This window comes from Felis catus, chromosome B2 (assembly GCF_018350175.1).
Source record: "Felis catus isolate Fca126 chromosome B2, F.catus_Fca126_mat1.0, whole genome shotgun sequence".
Classification (NCBI taxonomy): domain Eukaryota; kingdom Metazoa; phylum Chordata; class Mammalia; order Carnivora; family Felidae; genus Felis; species Felis catus.
This window is the reverse complement of record NC_058372.1, coordinates 110242512-110262425: the sequence shown is the minus strand read 5'-3', so window position 1 is coordinate 110262425 and position 19914 is coordinate 110242512. Positions and strand designations below refer to the sequence as shown.

The window sequence follows — 19914 nt, the reverse complement described above, 5'->3', positions numbered from 1 at the left end:
TCATGCTATTAGCACTATGTATAGGAATTAAGCTTATTACAATGTGTGTAACAAAACCATGCAAGCAAGTCACATCAGTTGTGTATAAAGAGATGCTTCAAACCCACATTAACATATTCCATTCCATGGTCCCAACTACACCCTATATCAGCATGAAGAAGCTACAGACGATGGACCCTGGTCCTTAATCCCATAGATAAGGAATGGTAAAATTGACAGTGGGGTAATCGAGGCCACCTTGATCTTCATAACTAGCATGATGATGTTTAATGGTGTTCTTAAGTTGATGTGATTGATTTAATAACCCTCCTTGTGAATCTATAAATCTTACATTCCTTTTTAGAAGGAGAAGAGAAAGCCCACGCCCATCACAGAACAGGAATTAGACCTCTTGCACAACCCTCAGGCAGTGAAAGCTGTAAACAGGCACCATCAAATCTACACAGAATCAGGAAATGTTACATGCCACTGCACCCCTTACTGTTTAACCACCCCTTGCCCTTTTAAAACCCTCTTGGCTAGGGAGAAACCTCAGAGTTGGCTTTTGGATAAGTGTCTGCCTTCTTTCCAGGTGGCCAGCCTTCTGAATAAAGCTCATATTCCTTTCCAATCAACATGTGTCTCTTGAGTATTGACCTTTCAAGCAATGGGCAGCTGAATTTGGGATTCAGTAATAGTAATTGGAAATAACCCACAATAAATAGTGGTAAGATGCTCTGATTTTAGAATGGTAAAATTCATTTAATTACTGATAATATCCCTAAATATTACTTGAAACGTCAGATCATTTATTTCTATTTTAAGGTAAAAGTAACCTGAACACAAAAAGGTATCCTTAAAAAGTGTAGGCTGTAGAATAATGTAGAAAGAGTCCTAATGTTCACTGCCCCAAATCCCAGCAGGTGCAGGAATTTTCTGTCCTGTAATCCTGCAAGTCCAGGCTTGTCCTCTTGCAGAGCTGGGACTCACTGAGTCAGCGCACACCATCTTTGGTTTTCGCCACTTAAAGTTTTTTTTTTTTTTTCTCATATGGCACAACCTGTTCTCTTAAAACTTCTGTCCATAAGTATATGAATATAAAAATATAGAATGTACCCATTTGACAATACCAAATTAAATATAACTGAGGGGAGGGTGATTTCTAAATAATGTGATTATAGGGGTGCCTGGGTGGCTCAGTCGGTTAAGCGTCCCACTTCGGCTCAGGTCATGATCACGTGGTCCATGAGTTCGAGCCCCCCCCCCCGGTCGGGCTCTGGGCTGATGGCTCAGAGCCTGGAGCCTGTTTCCGATTCTGTGTCTCCCTCTCTCTCTGCCCCTCCCCCGTTCATGCTCTGTCTCTCTCTCTCTCTCTCTCTCTCTCTCAAAAATAAACAAACGTTTAAAAATAAATAAATAAATAAATAAATAAATAAATAAATAAATAAAGTGATTATAACAATGAAGCTTTGCTTTATTTCCACATTCTCACTTCTAAAAAACAAACTAATTTATCTTTTAAATTTTTTTAAATGCTTATTTATTTTTGAGAGAGAGAGAGAGAGAGAGAGAGAGAGCGTGCAAGCAGGGGAGGGGCAGAGAGAGAGGGAGACACAGAATCCGAAGCAGGCTCCAGGCTCTGAGCTGTCAGCACAGAGCCCGATGTGGGGCTCTCCCCATAAACTGCAATATCATGACTTGAGCCAAAGTCAGACACTCAACTGACTGGGCCACCCAGGCACCCTACCAATTTATTTTTTTAACTTAAAAATTAAGGAAATGTTTACCTAATGAATATCGATAGTTTCTTAGATGTTATATTTTTATTTTGTAATGTTTGTGTTCTCAGGCCTTTGAAAATCAGAATAACTTAGTTTCATTATGATGAGATCTTACACGTGTAAGTCATTATTTATTTATTTATTTATTTATTTTGAGAGGGAGAGAAAGTGCACACAAATGGAGGAGGAGCAGAGAGAGAGAGAGAGAGAGAGAGAGAGAGGAGAATCCTAAGTAGGCTCTGCACGTTAGCACAGAGCCCAAGGCAGGGCTCGATCTCACCACCGTGAGATCATGACCTGAGCCGAAATCAAGAGTCAGACACTTAACCGAATAAATCACCCAGGCACCCCTCTTTTTCTTTTTTAAGTGAAGTCCAACCAGTCACAGGATAATGAGTTTCACTCTCCTTTTTGATTGACCTAAGTCAATCATATCTTCTTCAGCAAGCCAAAGTATTGAGGTTTCCTAAATCCCTAGGCCTCCTCCTCTTCTCTTCTACTTGAATTCTCCCACTTAGCCTGGAAGCAAACAACAGCTTGAGAGAAGCTGTTGAGAGACAGGCAACCATGGGAGAACTCTACACACAATCCCAAAAATAAAAGCTCCTTTTTTATCTTCCCTCAGAATATCGTGGCAAAGAAAATGCCACTGCTGCATCCTAGTGCATTTCTTTGAGAAATATTCATACCTTTCAATTCACTTCAACAATTATTTACTAAGTGTCCATCACCAGGGGAGGATCCAGGCCTTATGCTAGTACTGCAGTTACAATAAGCACAACTTGTGACACTCTGTTCCTTAAAAGTTAGCAGTACTCAAGAGGCCTCTCCTTCACTCATAGAACAAAGACAGCTTTGCTCCATTATAGGCAACTCATGTCCTAGGATGTTTCATAAGCCCCAAGTTGGTCTCAACCAGTCCTTGGTGTTTTCCCAACAGTAGATAGTGCACGGAAACAGTGTGGGCCTCAGTTTATACATGAGATTTAAACAGTTTCAGACTCAGTTTACACATGAGATTTTAATAAAAGTGAATTAAAAGACAGAAAATCATCCTATTAAAAATAATTCATCATGCGTGAGAAGTCATTTGCTTTATTTATATAAATGACAGTTGCAACAAGGGTAAAAATTAGATATAATTCTATAAACTGGAAGACAGGATACTGACATCCAGACATCATTCTTGTAATGGGCAGTTATATATTCAATATAATAAAAATGTAGAATGTTACAAATATCCACATTTGAGGATTATAAAAAAGAAAGCAAGATAAGAATTCTGCTGGCCCACTCAGTAACCCACAAGATTTATGTAACAGTTTCCACAAACCGATCTCAGAAACAGAACAATGTTACATTTTCTATGAACACAAAGAGTTAAGTACTAGGGATAGTGCTTTATATAATATTGTTTGAGGCAATCTTCATAGGAAATATGATCAAGACTCATAATGGCACAAACATGATAGGACTTACATTCCCCATTGCAAATTGCACTGCTGTCATAACTCACAAAGAAGTAATTGTAGTATTTTATAAACTGCTCACTGTCCAGGACTGCAAATTGCTTAGCTAATGCATACAAACTTTTTGGCTGCAAATCTTCAATGTCATAGGTCTGAGTCAGCATATATTCCAGCTTCCAATCGGATTCTCCCTTTAGATTTGCATCTGTCAGGTTCAAATAATACTGCAACATATCCTATAGCAAAAACAGTCACAAACCCTGGTTCATTCTCTGACATAGAAAGTACTGCACAGGAAGAAGCATCCTTATTAGGATTTATGTGACATTCTTAATTTAAAGTTGTAGTCATTTAGAAAAAAATGAGAACTGTTTTGGTTTGCTTTTTTTTTTTTTAAGGAATTCCATAGACAAATCTGTATTACTTTTTTTCATTTTAAAAACAATGAAGGAACATATTCTAAACTACACAGAGAGATGTACAAAATACAAAGCTTTGGATTCACACACCTCAGAAGTAACCACTGCTAATAGTTACATATAAATCAGTGGTGTGCTGGAGGTGGCTGGTACCAGCTCACAGAGCCAATTATCAAATTTTTAGGAATCTCGACACTATAATTAAAGTGTTGCTTTTTCTCCCCCCAGTGAACAACTTGTTAAACATTTATCATCACTCCAGTGTATGTCAAGACATAAGTTGTTCTAGACATTATGTACAAAACAAATATAATTATTTAGAATATGTATACCCTATTTACTATCTCTTGGCTTTTTCAAAAAATTAAGCTATACTACGTGTGCACTGTTTTGCACTTTTAAAAATAATTAGTGCTGTATCAGGGCATCTTTCCATGTCAGTATGTGTATATACATACACACATACATACATATACACATACATGTATATGTACATGTATACATATATAATATATATATATATATGTGTGTGTGTGTGTGTGTGTGTGTGTGTGTGTATGATGCTCAGATCCAAAAATAGGCAACTAATAGTTGTAAAAAGAATTCAGTCAATTGTTTTATTTCCTCATTTAATCTAATGTTTACAAATTAAATCTAATTTCCCTTGCCTTATTTTCTTCATAAAAACATGCTCTAAGGGGGGCGCCTGGGTGGCTCAGTCGGTTAAGTGTCCAACTTCAGCTCAGGTCATGATCTCGCGGTCCGTGAGTTCGAGCCCCGCATCGGGCTCTGTGCTGACAGCTCAGAACCTGGAGCCTGTTTCAGATTCTGTGTCTCCCTCTTTCTGACCCTCCCCCGTTCATGCTCTGTCTCTCTCTGTCTCAAAAATAAATAAACGTTAAAAAAAATTAAAAAAAAAACATGCTCTAAGGGACAAGTGAGCTACCTCTTACTAAGTTTATTTAGGAAAAAAAAATGCATTTACATCAATAGAGACTTTAATTGAAAATTCTTTTCAAATGGTATTAATTAAAAGGGGCAGTACTCATAAGCAAAAAGCCCAGCCTTTCAATGTTAAATTGGTCTAAAACCTAGTCGTGTACAAGCTCCAGAGAACTTTTGTCTCAAAGATAAATGTCCAACTCATTTTTCTTTACAAAAAAAAATGCTGCCAACATGTATTGAGTTCTTACTATAAGCCAAGTATTTTTCTAAGTGCTTTACACATATTTGTTCATGTAATCCTCACAGCAATTCTGTGAAGTCAGTAATACTTAGTTTAATCCTCATTTTACAGAGGAATAGACTGGGAATACACAAGGAAATTTGATAAAAGAATGCTGGGGGGAGTATGGTTTCAGAGTCTACAGTCACCTTCACAGCTATGTTCTAGAGAAGAGTAATTAATAAATATGGCTTAGTGAAAAGTTTCAGTATGTGTACAAGTCCCCAAATCAGGCCCTGCCCAATGTACTGAACAAATGTCAAGTCCTTAGAAGGACAGAAACAACCTCCCAAAGGCTGATCTCATAATGCCCATACTGAGAACGTGCTGACCAGCCAAATATAAAAAGAAGACAGACATCATGAGATTTCAACATAGAAACAACGTACATAGTTAAGCTGAAAACATTCAACTAAACTATTGAAAACTATAAAGACATGCATAAATGTGGGGGCAATTCCAAAATTGTGCCAACTTACCAATAGTTTATAATCATGAGGATCATATTGAAATAGTCTGACGCCAGGATTGTTGGTCAGTTTTTCTGCAACACTCTTCACTGGGGTAACAGCAGGAGCCACAAATAAAGAATTTACCGGTCTTCCTGGACAAAACATATGTACATAAACATATTTTTTAATTGAGTTTATCTTTATTAAAAATATAAACAAATTCGAGATTAAGAGATTAACAGACATAACAGCCAAATGATGTATGATCCTTGATGAATCCTGACTTGAAACAACTATAAAGGGACACTTTTGAGAAAATAGAGGAATTTTTATTATGGATTGGTATTAGATGATACTGAAAAATTACTGTTGCTCTTGTTAGGTAGGTAAGTGAATCGTATTAGTATGTAAATTATATAATTAGCCATGTAGTTAATGACAACTGACCAAATGACAATTAGATTATGTGAATTGGCCATATATTTTAGCAATGTATACAGTAGCATGTAGGCTAAAATGGATCTAATGTTTGAGATTTACTTTCAAATACTTGAGAAAAAGAAAAAAGAATAAAGAAGTGAATAGGTAAAGCAAATGTGGCAAAATCCTGATAGATGTTAAATATAAGTGATGGTATGTGGGGGGGGGGCGTTGTTCAATTATTCTCTTTTAGGTGTATTTGAAAATTTTCATAATAACAAAATCTAAGTTATCACAGGTATATACACACACATACACACAAATACAAAACTAGTTTGTTCTGTACATCTACCTAAAACAATATGCCAATAATTACATAATAAGAACCTGATGGGGTCACCATGCTTTTATACATATCTATTACAGGAATGAATTTCTGAGTAAAAAAGCTATCAGATGCTGAAAAATGGTCATTTTTTACCAAGCCTACTTTTTGTAGGTGAAAGAGGTAAAGCATTTTGAAAAATTTCCCCAATTGCTGAAAAAAATACATACTGATTTTTTTTTTCCTGGCTGACTATTCTAAAATAAGAACCCTTATTTGGTTAACTCCCAGTTTCCTGTCCTCGTGAGGAGGTCATCTTTAAAAATAGGTAATCATTGTTTTGTTTGATGCTGAGATTCTCCTATTCTTATCTTTTAATTCTGAGTAGATGACAATGTTGATTATCCCTTAAAATTAAGTGTTTGATCTATTTTAAACCAGTGGTGAATTCTGCTTTTCTCTTCAAATTCTGAGAAGTAAAACAAGTCATATAAAAAGACACTTGAGTCTAGGAAGTAAATAATGAACAGCAGTATTTCTCTAAACTTGAGAATCTAAAAGAAAAGTTGAGTGAGCTAAGGGTTTCCGAGCCTTTTTTGTTGATAGCTATCAAATGCTGGTGGCCCCATGGAGCAAATAGGGAGACACCCAACTGCAGGCCTAAATAGGAATTCGACACTTGCCTTACAAACACACAAGATATTCAGAAAAATCTGGTGCTGGCAGGTTGATTTAATGAAACTTGTAATTTACTGGTTCAGTAAAAATTACTGGATATTCACTGCTTTGCTCTAGCATCTTGGATTGGGAAAATGCACACAGAACAGCATATTACCTTTTTTATCAGAAAGCACCATAATACTATCTCTGTGAGTGTGTCCATAAAACTGTCCTGCAATGACATTGCTGTATCTTCTAAAAATATCTATCAATTTCTCATTATACAATTCTCTCATTGATGTGATGTTCCTTGAATGGGGCACATATCCTACTGGGATATGTGCTATGATGTACACCTGGAGAAAGAAACATAATGAGGACTGATGAGAATCTTTTTGCATGTGTATCATAACCAAATGACATTTAGATATCCAAGATTAAAAGTACTGTATATTAATTAAAATTTAGAAAGCAAATATACCATCTCTCCTATTACCAAAAAAAAAAAAATGATGAAATTATAAAACTATTAGTATCATTCTACTTGCATTTGACTCACTTAAATTACACTGTTGATGATATATAGTAACTGTGATCTTGGTCACAATTTTTTTTTAATCAACAGATGTCAATCAGTCATCAAAGCATTAAAAGCAAAGCAAAATAAAACAAACACAGCAGATTTAATTAAACCGTAAGGTGTTTCATGTGAAAACATCTTCAAATTTTAATATCTTTATTAATAGCTGACCCCACTTGAGTTAATAAATACACAAATTTAGCCCCTGTTTATCCCCAGATGATTTTAGTCTCTGGGATCTACCTTCTCCTTATTTTGCTGAGAGGTGTTCAGTGTCTTTTCTAGCCATTCAAACTGATTTGCTGGGTCAGTCTTATTCAGAGTCATGATATTTGGGCCGTAGTACAAGTTTGTGTTTAGACTGATGATCCTAAGGTTCAGATTAGGTGAAACTTTCTGTGAATAAAAGCCACCTACAAAAACAAATTTAAGACACACTCTAGAAAAACACGTACACAGATTCACAGTGACTATGAAAGCAAACTCTTAATTATGGTTTACAAGCCAGTCAGGGAGGTGATACTTATTTCTCATTATTTAGTTTGTACATACATAGGTTGTCATTAAATAAGAATCACTTACTGAAAACCTACTGTGTGCCAGATCCAGTGGTGGGACTTCCACATACTGACCTACCAACAGTTGTATCCGATATTCAGATGAAAATGATATTGGCACTAGGTCATGAGGTGTCAAATTTTAGAAAAGAAACATTAATGAATCAACTCCTACTTTTGCATGTTCGGGGAGTTAAGATGAGAGATATAGTGAAGTACAAAATGCAAAAGTAGGAACACACGTGGACCGTGCCAAAGACTACTATGGGAGAGATGTCAGATAAACCAGACCTGCTACAGTCTTAGTAGGAATGAGACTTAAAGGCAAAATCGCCCTCACACCTGTGAGCCAGTGGTGGTAACACCCAAGGGTCTGCTGCAGTGGTACTTTTGGAACTAGCACCTGATCTTGGACCTGCTCTCTTTGCCCTGGGCCCACTCACCATCCATGCCTCTCCACAGCTTTCAAACATGACTTACAGCCTCCAAAGAAACGGGCACATCCAGAATGAACACACCCAAACAAACATTAAAGATCTTAGTCTGAACAACATGAATAAAAATAGAGACAAAATAAGGATGAATAAATCTTTCACTTACCTTTCCTTAAAGTATGAATAGCTTCTTCGTCCAACCAGGGCTCCCAGAGATTTGCTACTGCATTGTACACCTTGCTGGTGACTACAGGCAGTTGATCCTGGCCACAAACAATACAATCCACCATTGAAACTTTAAAGATACATAGATTAACTAATTTAAACATTACTTGAGCATTTACTACTATATGAGACATCTGGAGAGGCAAGGATGAGTACTAGATAGGCTTCATCTTCAAGGAATGTATAACTTCGTTAAAGAGACAAAAAATATATAATCAATCACCTGTCAGACAATGTGTCAGGTGCCATCACAGAGGTTCTAGCAGGGTAGAAGCATGAACAATCAAGTCCGGCCCAGAGAGTCGGGGGGGAAAGTGAAGAAAGCACATCAACCTGCCCTTGAATAATGATTTCATCATGTTGGCAAGAAAGGGCATCAAGGTAAAGACAATGGCCCAGACACCAACACTCACAGTGCCATACACAGCAAAAAGCACTTGTGCCACGTGGGCAGGATATAGGACGGACATGGGAGTGTGCTCATTAAAGAGAAACAGAGGCAGGTGTGAGCCTGAACACACAGGGCCTGGAACAGCACACTGAGAGAATGGAGAAAATTTCATGATTTTAGAATTAAACAAAGTCTTCTGAAATGTTCGCACCAGTATAAAGCTTTTGAACTTTCTGAATGAAGACTGACAACCACATGCTTTTGATTTGGAGAAGTCTCTTTATATGAACATGTTTTGATTTTTTGTAAGCAATGTATACATAAAACATTTTTATCATCATAAAGTATTTTTATCATCCTATTTTATCACATTGTAATAAAGGATCTTAGCTCTGCGGGGCACCTGGGTGGCTCAGTCGGTTAAACGTCCAACTTCAGCTCAGGTCATGATCTCACGGTTCGTGAGTTCGAACCCGGTGTCCAGCTCTGTGCTGACAGCCGAGAGCCTGAAGCCTGCTTCGCATTATTCTCCCTCTCTCTGTGCCCCTCCCCCCGCTCATGCTCGCAATCTGTCTCTGTCAAAAATAAATATACTTAAAAAAAATTTTTTTTAAGGATCTTTAAGGAAGAAAAAAATACCCCAAACTTTAAGAAAGTATATACTGAGGGACACCTGGGTGTCTCAGTCAGTTGCGTGAACAAGCCTGACTTTGATTCAGGTCATGATCTCACGGTTGTGAGACTGAGTCCCGTGTCGGGCTCCATGCCCAGCATGGAGCCTGCTTGGGATTTTCTCTCCCTCTCTCTGCCTCTCTCTCTCTTTCTCTCTCTCGATATCTCTAACAATAAAAATAAAATAATAATAATAATTTTAAATTTAAAATAAATTTAAAAAAAGAAAGTGCATACTGAATAAAAATCCAAAAATCACTTGTGAAATTAAATAATTATTCCTATTTTCTTGTTTTAAAAATTATATTAATAAACAGAAGCCATTTCCTTCACACTCCTCCTTTTCTTCTGTATATTAGTGACATAGATCTATTTCTTAAAGTAATTTTCCCATCAGCACTAGTTAAAATGCTTAGTTATTTTCCAAGATGACACCCAAGTCACATTAGTTCCTAATACATATGCCTGATACACGATGAAAACAGAAATACATTCAGGGAAAGTAATAACTAAATGACTTGTTCTAACTAGAACTATTAGTATATTTTTAATTTGTGTTAGGTATCAGACTCCTCTGTCTGAAAAGTATACTGAATACTAAAAATTATGACTTATAGGCCAACCCAGATTCTGATTAAAACTTGGTCACATGATCATCTGAAAGTGTTAGCCATGTGTATCCCAAAGTATTGGGATAGATGCCAAAATACTGGAATGGTCATATGAAATCTTAAAATTATATAAAATTACTGTAGAGTTTTCTCTCAATTTTAGTTATGAGAAATGTGAGCATCAGAGAAGTTAGATGATTCATTCAGGGACAGCTGGTCAGTTCCAGGGTTGGTCTAAATTCCAGGTCTTTCCAGTGTCACTCCTATGTCCAATTATTAATTGTACCATGCCATCATCTCAATACTCTTTGGCTGTGACACGCGCAGTGCCGAGAAATGAGGTATAATGGGAAGTGACCCACCCATAAGTTTGGTGGCGCCAGTCTTGCCAGTGTAGGAGTAAATGAGGACCCTGGCCCAGACTGCCTCCTTGGGCAGCAACTGGAAGGAGTCCCTAGGCTGCCCACACTAATATCTACTTCTGATGTAATGGGTGGGGACATGCATCTACATATGCATGTTTAGGTAGCTATGTTTATGTGTATGTTTATGAGATTTTAATGGAGAAATAATACTTATTAAAGTAGCTGCTTGATTTGTTACTAACAGTTTTGTTACTAACATTCACCAGAATTCCATCTCGGCTAACAGTCTGTAGGAGAGTTTGTTGTGGGGCTTTCATGGTACATTGACATTCCTGAAACTGGCGTGGAAGGGTGGAAGCAGAATCACAGAAAGAAGATTTTCAGATATAAAGTCACAAGCTAGAAAGACAAAAAAATTAACTCTTTAAGGTATACGGGCTGCCCAATTTACCCTAGTTATACATACGATAGGATATATTTTAGAATTTGTATATTATCTATATCTGTGAATCACTATAAGATTTGACTTCACAAAGACAGAAATAAAAGTAAAATAAAACAAATCCCCAAAGGAGTTAGGGAAAACGTATCCCACATGTTGCTGCTTACTGCTCCAATAACTACCACTCCACTTATTGAGGGCATAATATCTACCAGGTAGAAAGCTACGCCCTATTCATGTAATATCACTAATTCTCATGGAAACTTCTGAGGGTGGGTGTTATTGCTCCTATTTACAAATGAATGACTTATGAGTCAAGGACATTAAGCGAATTATCCAAGTTGGCCAAGCTATCAGGAGCAGGGCAGGATGAGGCTTTACATTCTAGTAAATATGACTCTAAACCCCACATGTTCTCCACTGTGTCAATCTGTCTGTCACCTAAAGCATATAAAAAACAATGTGGGTAGCTCCTGGTTTCTAGAGATTGTTCATCCCCAAGCATCTTCCCTGTGTGGTCTCACATCTCAATAGTAACAAAGTTGACCACTGGTTTAGAGGATGACTCACAAAGACTAACACATTGTTCATCTCAAGCCCAGAGGCCAGTGCCAAAAAGTTACTTGAAACAAGTTCATCCTAGAGTACAACGTCTCAAAATCCCTGTATTTAGGTGATCAAAATGCTCACTAAGCATTCTTGTGGCCTGAGATGGAAAAGATATTTTAAGCAAGAAGATAAATCTAGACAGAGAGGCATGAAAGTAAATACTGTGTTCAGGAATACTGAGTATGTTAATCTGGCAAGAACAAGGGATGTATGAAAGAATGTTAGTCTAATTGAACACAAAAGATCCAGGATGTGGGCTCTATCACTACGCGATTGTGAGCACCTGAACAAGCAACTTGACATTTTGGGGACTCAGTTTTCTCATCCATAAAATGAAGAGTTGATCTAGACTAAGGTCACCAAACTTTTCCTATACAGGGCCAAATAATAAATATTTTAAGCTTATGGGCCATATGGTCTCTCTTGCAACAATTCTACTCTGCTGTTCTAGTGCAAAATCAGAAATCAGCCGCAGGCAATACAGAAAGAATAGCCATGGCTCTGTTCTAATAAAACTTTATTAACAAAAGCAAGTGGTAGGCCAAATTTGGACCACAGGTCGTAGTGTGTCAAGTCCTGGACTAAAACACTAAAACTCTGAGATATCTTGAATCTGTCCAAATCTAAGATTCTACACCTACTATAACAGGACCCTCCAGCCAGGACTAGTATCCGACCGTTATGCACAGGCTATTTAACAAACCGCCACACTGATAGGTTAAGGCCTGGGCTTATGGGTCATCAAATATTCTAAACACAATCTCGGTCTTGAGTTTTATCTTAATCAGATAAACTGGACCCAAACAGGAACTTCCCTCTTTGGTTCTTATGACAGTTTGCTATGATCAGAGTGTGGAGAGCTTTGTCTGCCTAAGAGAAGTTCTGAAAAATGTAAACATTTGTCAATATCAACCTTCCTTGCCAACCTTTATCATAAAATGTGAATGAACAACACTGTTATTCAAAAGAAAGTAGAAACTGAGGAAGATTATGAGGGAAAACAAGAATCAATAATCCACAAACTAGGCAATTTGCTTCCAAAACTCACTATGGACATATCTTTTTATGGATTAGGGAGAATCACTTTAAAGTCCCCAAAGCACTTGTCTTACATTCTTCAGTGGTTATTAACAGTACACTCTACCTCCATGAGCCCCACTCCCACGTCTTATCATCAGCTAGTTATTGTCAGAATTTTGACAGTACTAATGGGAAAATTCCTTGAAACACTTTTGGAGTTTACATCAAATTTACCTGTGGCCAATAGTCATGATTACCCAGTGCAGGGAAAACCTGGAGATTTGGAAAGACACTCTGGATGGTGGTTGTCATATTAGCAATCACATTTATGACTGAGTCTGTTGAGAGTTCATGCACAGGAACGTGAGGTGGGCTGTCCCTGCAAAGGAGACAGAATCATAGCAAAATCAACTTCTATAAAAAGTCACTAGACATGCATGATGCCTGGTTGTATTATCATTGCACACTTCCATGATAAAACAACAGATGATTATTAAAAGAGCTGATAAACTACTCTTCATTTATCTTTCTCCCACAGGGTATCCCATTTTAAAAACTGTGTGATACAACAGATAAGCAGGAAATCTCAGCCTATGACACTGCTTGACTGAAGATTTGTGAGAGGCAAATAGTTGAGCAATTAAAAGCACAGATTCCAGAGCTAAAATGCCTGGATTCAAATTCCAGCTTTGCCATTTACTAGCTGTGTACACTTGAACAAGTTACTTAGATGCCCAGCCTTCATTTCTTCATCTGTAAAATGGGGATAATAATATCAAATGCAAATGTTAAATGAGGTATAATTTAAACATTAGTTAAATAGCACCGGTCATTACTGCAGGCATAGGGAATACAAACCTTATCACTCTGTCATGACAGATAGAATTAATTAGTTATGCCACCAGAAGATAATGTTTACAAAATTGCTATTCTCTATCTCTGCCCTTTGCCCACTTGTGCCCTCTCTCTCAAAAAAAAAAAAAAAAACAGAAACAAAAACAAAACAAAACCTAATTAATTAATATTCGTGGGAATTCAGCATTCTAATGAAGCTTAGGTCACTGTAGATAAATATTGAGCAACTAACAGTATTTATATACTCACTTACCCTGTCCATATCATGAAAGATGCTTCTTGTCCTGAATTTTTAATGAAATCAAATGCTGACAAAATAAGGTAATAGGGAGAATCACACAGAACATCTCCAAAAGGACCAGGATTGGAGGCATTTGCGCCTTTAGATGAAGCACACACTTTGGTGTGGTCATCTGTGATGTGGTAAGTAGGGTCTAAGTGTAAATCAGTCACATGCCAAAACTGTCCTGTTGATTAGAAAAGAAATGGTGTTAAATCTACTTCCCTTTAGGTATTCCCATACACATATTTACAGTAAGACTGGAGATAGTTACTCCTCCCTGTGATGGAGTAAAACCCTAGTAATTTAAATGTTAATTTGCCCTGAAAGTAAATACAATACTTTCCTGTCAGTAGATGAGGGTCCCAAAGATAGTGGGAAGAATTTACTAAAATTTACTATTTACATGGGTCAGAACCGATGAGCTCACTGACGGCGTGCCTACATAAAAAAGACTATGTAACAAACGTAAATTGCATAATGAAATACAGGGAGACATACTTCAGATGGGTCAATAATAATATTGTGTATTAACAGTATGTTTCCTTCCTTGCAGAATTTATGGTTTTAGAGTTTATTTATGTGCTTCTTGTGGAAAAACTGACACAGAAACATGATGTGGTCTGTTTGGGTTACAGAGTGGATAGATTGCAAAACCAGAAACTAAATCTCACTCCTAATTTCTTGTAAAACCTGGCCTCTCAACATTAATGGAAAAAGAGTATAAATGTTTAATACTAGCTTTAAACCAAAAGTAGGAATTTCCAGAGGCTCTTAAAAGCTACTAAATATAGGAACATCTTCTAGCATACACTTGTATCAAATGTTAATAATGTTAAGGAAAGCATTTATTAAAGAGGATGCTTCCATTCGGTTTTCAGTGAGAAACCTGGAACCCATTTGATACCATGGGAAAGATTCTTTAATTGAAGGAAATAGTAGTACTAATATTCAGAGTAGTGTCTCTCTTTATTAAGCATTTGTGCCAGGCATTATAATAAAGAAACTAAATATACTATGCCATTTTATTCTCGAAACCACTCTCTTGAAGTAGGAATCACTGTTCTCATTTTAGAGGGGAGAAATGCAAGCTAGGTCCATTAGGAAATCTGCTCAGGTATACACAGCTAATAAACAGCACAGTCAGAATCTGAGCCCCACTTCGAAAGGCCCTCCAGCTTGCGTACACATAAGTTACATATATCTTCTATGATTTTGCTGCCTTCTCATATGCAATTAATAAATTATTTTAGTACTGAGGCTTTTTCACACTTTGAATTTGGAGTTTACTCTGATTATGACTAATTTATATCAGAAATGACATAGCAGCACATACTACACCAGAAACATGGAGCAAACAAGTAGAATGCAAAACTTTTATCTATCTATACAAAGATGATAAAAGCTAAGTATGTATATGAGCAAACACCTGAATAGGACCCAAAGCTGGGATAAGAAAGTAAGAAACTGAAAACTGTTAATTTGTTAGGGTGGAAACATTAAGTTGTATTTGGGTTGTTTTTCCTCCACAACATTATTATGATTTTATAACATATTTAAGTTCACAGCTAAGACATGGTAGACAAAAGATCCAGAAGAAAGTAGACATAAAACAGTCTTTATGATCAATTACTTTGTATCCTATCCCCATTTGAAAATACATGCCAAGAGTAATTTATTTTCTTCTTTAATGCAGAAAATACTCCAGCTTCCATTTCTAGCCCAGACTTACTGTATCCAACACACAAAGTGAGGTTGACAAATAGCTCAGAATCATCCTGGAGGCTGTCCTTCCTTGAGGTATAAATATATAGTGCATCTCAATTTTATTTAAACATGTTTTTAATGATTTGTAGAATATTAAGGTATAATAAGCTATACACAGAACAGTATAGTGTTATGGTTAAGATGGGGAACTCCAGAGTCAGACTACCTGACTTCAAATCCAAGCTCTATTTACTAATCTGGCTGTGTGATCCTGGCTTGTTTTATCTGCAAAATGGGAAGAATATTACTGCCTTCTGTATGAGGGTTAAGTGATTTGGTAGAAGTAAAGCTCTTAGAACATACCTGGCATCTAGTAACCTCAGTGTTAGTTATACTGTTAATATTTTGACGGGGCACCTGGGTGGCTCAGTCAGTTAAGTGTCTGACTTCAGCTCAGGTCATGATCTCATGGTTCGTGAGTTCAAGCCCCACGTTGGGCTCAGAGCCTGAAGCCTGCTTCAGATTCTGTGTCTCCCTCTCTCTCTCTCTCTCTCTCTCTGTCCCTCCCCTGCTCACGTTCTCTCTCTCACAAAAATAAACATTAAAAAAAAAGTTACAGTGTTTTTATTTTGTAACCCTAAGCTTGAATTTGAGATGGAACTTCTTCATTTCCAAGTAATACTTAAAATTTATCAGGTACTTACTGTAAGTTTAGTACTTTTTTTATGTTTTACATTTATTAACTCATCATTATTTTCATTTTAAAGATAAGGACACAGAGATTAAGTCCAAGTCACATGTGTCATACACAACAGAGTCAAGATAGAGATTCAGGAAGTCTGATTCCGGATTCCATGTTGCTCTTAACCACTGTACCACTTGCCTCTATGTGTGCTCACATTCAACTGTCCTTCCGTGTCACTCGCCTCACGTAAAATACATAACACTTACATGAGATACTGTGACAATTAAGGGACATGAGATAATAAGTATACTAAAATTTTATAAACCAAAACTGGAAACACATTAAGAATACATCTCCAGTACCTAGATTTGTATGTCCTCAGCATCTAGAACATGACCTATAGTAGGCTCTCAGTAAACATTCCTTAATGAGGCACAGGCAGATTTCAGGATTTCCTCAAGATCACATGGTGACTCATTAACGAGAGCTGAACTAGAACCAGTCCCTCCAGACTCCCAGTCTAGCACCCTTTCCACTACACTGCACCACCAGACAGATAAGTGAGGAGGTAATTATTTAGATGCACTGAAGAAAGTCTTTAAATAGAAGCCAAGAGGACTTCTGACAGGTTCTTAACCTGGGATTTATGAATAATGAATCTCTGGAGGCCTCACCTTCCACTTCTAATGAAATTATATATAAAGTGCTGTGTGTGTGTGTGTGTGTGTGTGTGTGTGTGTGTGTGTGTGTCTAAGGCCACAGACCTGGCCTTTGGCCAAGCCCTACTCCACTACAGATTCTTTGATCTGTGGTCCAAAGTTCATTTCACCACACAATGATTTCTTTCTTGTTCTGCAGATAACCTTTAAGAAGATTTCCACAAGTGTATGTGTGTATACATGTGTGTGTTGTTAATATACCTAGATAAATGCTCAACATTATATACCAAAAAACTTATGGTTTAGCTAAAAAAAATTGTAATTTATCCTAAAAAAACCTAGTAAACAATAATTCAGATGTTTGGACACATCTGAATTGTTTAAAATAGGTATTTTTGGTTTTTTGTTTATAATGTCAGTTCCTACCAAATACCTCAGCAGGCCTTGACCTACTAACTCTAATCAGAGATGTGGACAAACACACCCAAGTGAAGTCTCCTGGGTTGTTGTCCTCTGACCACTGAGACTTGACAGAACAGAAAGTTGAGACTGGGAATTTACACACACACACACACACACACACACACACACACACACACACACACACCAATTAAGCACAGGACAGTCATGGTGAGTGTTATAAAGGAAGCATATCCGGATGGGGTCAGGTGAAGAGAGAGAGTGTCACATCAAGTAGAAAACATGTAAAATAATATAGCCAATGCGAAACTGCTGAGTCAACACTTCAGCAAGTCTCTGAACCCCATCCCTTCCTCCTCCCTAAGTGACTCAGCCTTCTAGTTTCCATATGAAAACGGGGAGGTGTAAGTGGAGCTGCCCTAGACACCACAAAGTTGTTGCTGAGGACTTAAGCAATCAGATCCTTAAAACCAAACAGTAAATTTGCCAATGGGTATTCCCAATGGGTAGCAACCTGGGACATTTTATTTCAAAATCCTGAACAGTCACCTAACTAAAGAAAAACAACACAAGCTTCAATAAAAGCAGAAACCAACACACATAAGTATTTGGGGATAATTTCTCGTTAAGACTGACAGTTAAGAAACTAGATTCACAGTTCTTGCTTTCAACCTGACAGCTGAGTCACGAGAACTTGGCTCTCACGCAAAGAGGAGGTATTTTTTTCAGAGCATTTCCAGAGCCTTGTGAAAAAGCAAGAGCGTCAGAGAACAGCACCAAGCACTGTGCTAAGTTTCAGAGGCGGCTAAGTCCCCAAACACAGAACAGAATTCCACCTATCAAAACTTCCCCCCTCTAAAGAACAGAACAATTCTTTTCAAAGGGTGTCAGGCAGGTGGGGTTACCTTGACCTTTGAAAGGGAAGGCTCAAAAGGCACCCTAAAATCTAAAATTTGTTTAACAGGTTGTTGGGTCCCAACTCTTGAGTTTCATATTCCATAGGTCTGGAGTGGGCTGAAAACCTGCATTTCTAAGGAGTTTGGGTGACGCTGATGCTGCTGGTCCCTGGCGGACCACAAAAGGGATTGCATTAAACTTGTTAAGTATGATTAAAATTGGTCCCGCCCACAGAGAGTCCGGTAACATCCAGGTAAAGTGAAATAAAGGCCCCACGAGTTCTAACGTAGACTAAGAGGTGAGTAGCACCGAGACTCTGGCAGGAGGAGTAAGAAGAAAAGGCCAACAAACCCGGCGGGCAGGACAGAAGATACTAGAAGTCCCGCTGAAATGTACACCCCTATGGGGAAGAGGAAGCTCCGTCCTCCCTGTGCTCTGGGCAGATTCGGGGCCCGTGGGAATGAGGGACATCCAACTTCCAGCTTCGGTTCTGCTTGAGACGTGCACATTTCCTTCCTCCCGCCCCCGGAACAAACGCGCAGGGGAGCCTAGTCTCCCGCAGCTCCTTGCAGCGCCCCCACTGGCCAAGGGTACTTTCTCCAGCCACCTGGACCTCCCGCTGGTCGCCTGGCGCTCTCCTCCCGCAGTCGCCCTCGCCCTCCCCGCGCCCGGCGCGTCTGGCTCCACTCCCCTCCACTCCCTGGAGCCTCGGCCGCGGCGCACTGCTGCCCCCACGCACTTTTCCAGACTTCGCGCGGGCGCTTTGGCCCGTTGTTCTCGGGCAGCTCCCGGGAGGGAAGGGGTCGCGGACTCACCCACAGCCGGAGCTGAACTCTCGGGTGCCAGGGGCAGCCCGAACCCGGGACTGCCACGCCAGGCGAGCAACAGGCAGCAGACAAGTGCGCCCAGCAGAGCCATCACGGGTCAAACCACGGGCCTGGGAGACTGAGGCTGTCTGGCTTGGGGGTGGAGAGAAGGCAGAAGAAGGGTGAGGGTGTAGACGCCCTGCAGTCACGTGCGAGGGTAGATTCCGCAAAAGGTCAGTTCGTTTGACCTTCAGCAACTGTCTAGCGATGATCTGCCCTCTTATGCCTTCCGTCAATGACTGGCCAGGGAAGGAATGTGCTTGGGCAAACTTCAAGCAGATCATCTTCCCTAAATGCTGCCTGGCCTTAAACAGATGGGGCTCCGCTGCAGAAGACATGCAGAGAGAACCTTGAAGTATGAGAATTTGGAGGAGGGCAGCAGAAGTTTTGGATAGCACAGCTATCTCAAAGGGAGGTCCCTGGACTAGAAGCATCAGCACTACCTGGGAATTTTAGTAAGAAATGAAAATTTTTAGGTCCTATCCCAGACCAATTATATCAAAAACTCAGGAAGGAGCGTAAAAATGGTCCAGTAATTTGTGTTTTTAATAGCCCTCCAGGTGATGCTAAAGTGATGGTGATGTTTGAGAACCACTGCTCAAAGACACAGGATTTTAGGGGCTTTTGGGTGGCTCAGTCGGTTGAGTGTCTGACTTCCAATCAGGTCATGATCTCAGGGTTGGTGGGTTTGAACTGGCAGAGGGCTCTGTGCTGACAGCTCAGAGCCTGGAGCCTGTTGTGGATTCTGTGGCTCCCTCTCTCTCTGCCCCTCCCCTGCTCACACTCTGCCCCTCTCTCCCTCTCTCAAAAATAAAAAAAAAACATTTAAAAATTTTTTTAAAAAAGACACAGGGTCTTAGTTTTTAGTTTGTTTAGGGGGTTTGTTTGTTTGTTTACACCTGAGTTAGA

At 38.8% G+C, this 19914-nt stretch overlaps 1 protein-coding gene across 2 annotated transcripts; it reads right to left on the bottom strand.

Annotated features, from left to right (window-relative positions):
- Positions 1 to 2835: 2835 nt before the first annotated feature.
- Positions 2836 to 19209, bottom strand: SMPDL3A (sphingomyelin phosphodiesterase acid like 3A). Of its 2 annotated transcripts, XM_003986518.6 has the most exons (8): positions 18955 to 19145; positions 13745 to 13958; positions 12871 to 13015; positions 8468 to 8564; positions 7554 to 7723; positions 6906 to 7086; positions 5353 to 5477; positions 2836 to 3465 (listed from the first exon to the last, which is right to left on the bottom strand). In XM_003986518.6, the coding sequence occupies exons 1-8, from the start codon at positions 19055 to 19057 to the stop codon at positions 3148 to 3150; spliced, it is 1353 nt and encodes a 450-aa protein (XP_003986567.2). In that variant the 5' UTR covers positions 19058 to 19145; the 3' UTR covers positions 2836 to 3147. The 2 variants fall into 2 exon arrangements, with proteins under 2 accessions (XP_003986567.2, XP_019686722.1); XM_019831163.3 differs by lacking the exon at positions 13745 to 13958 and having other exon boundaries at positions 18955 to 19209.
- Between the last annotated feature and the right edge of the window lie 705 nt (positions 19210 to 19914).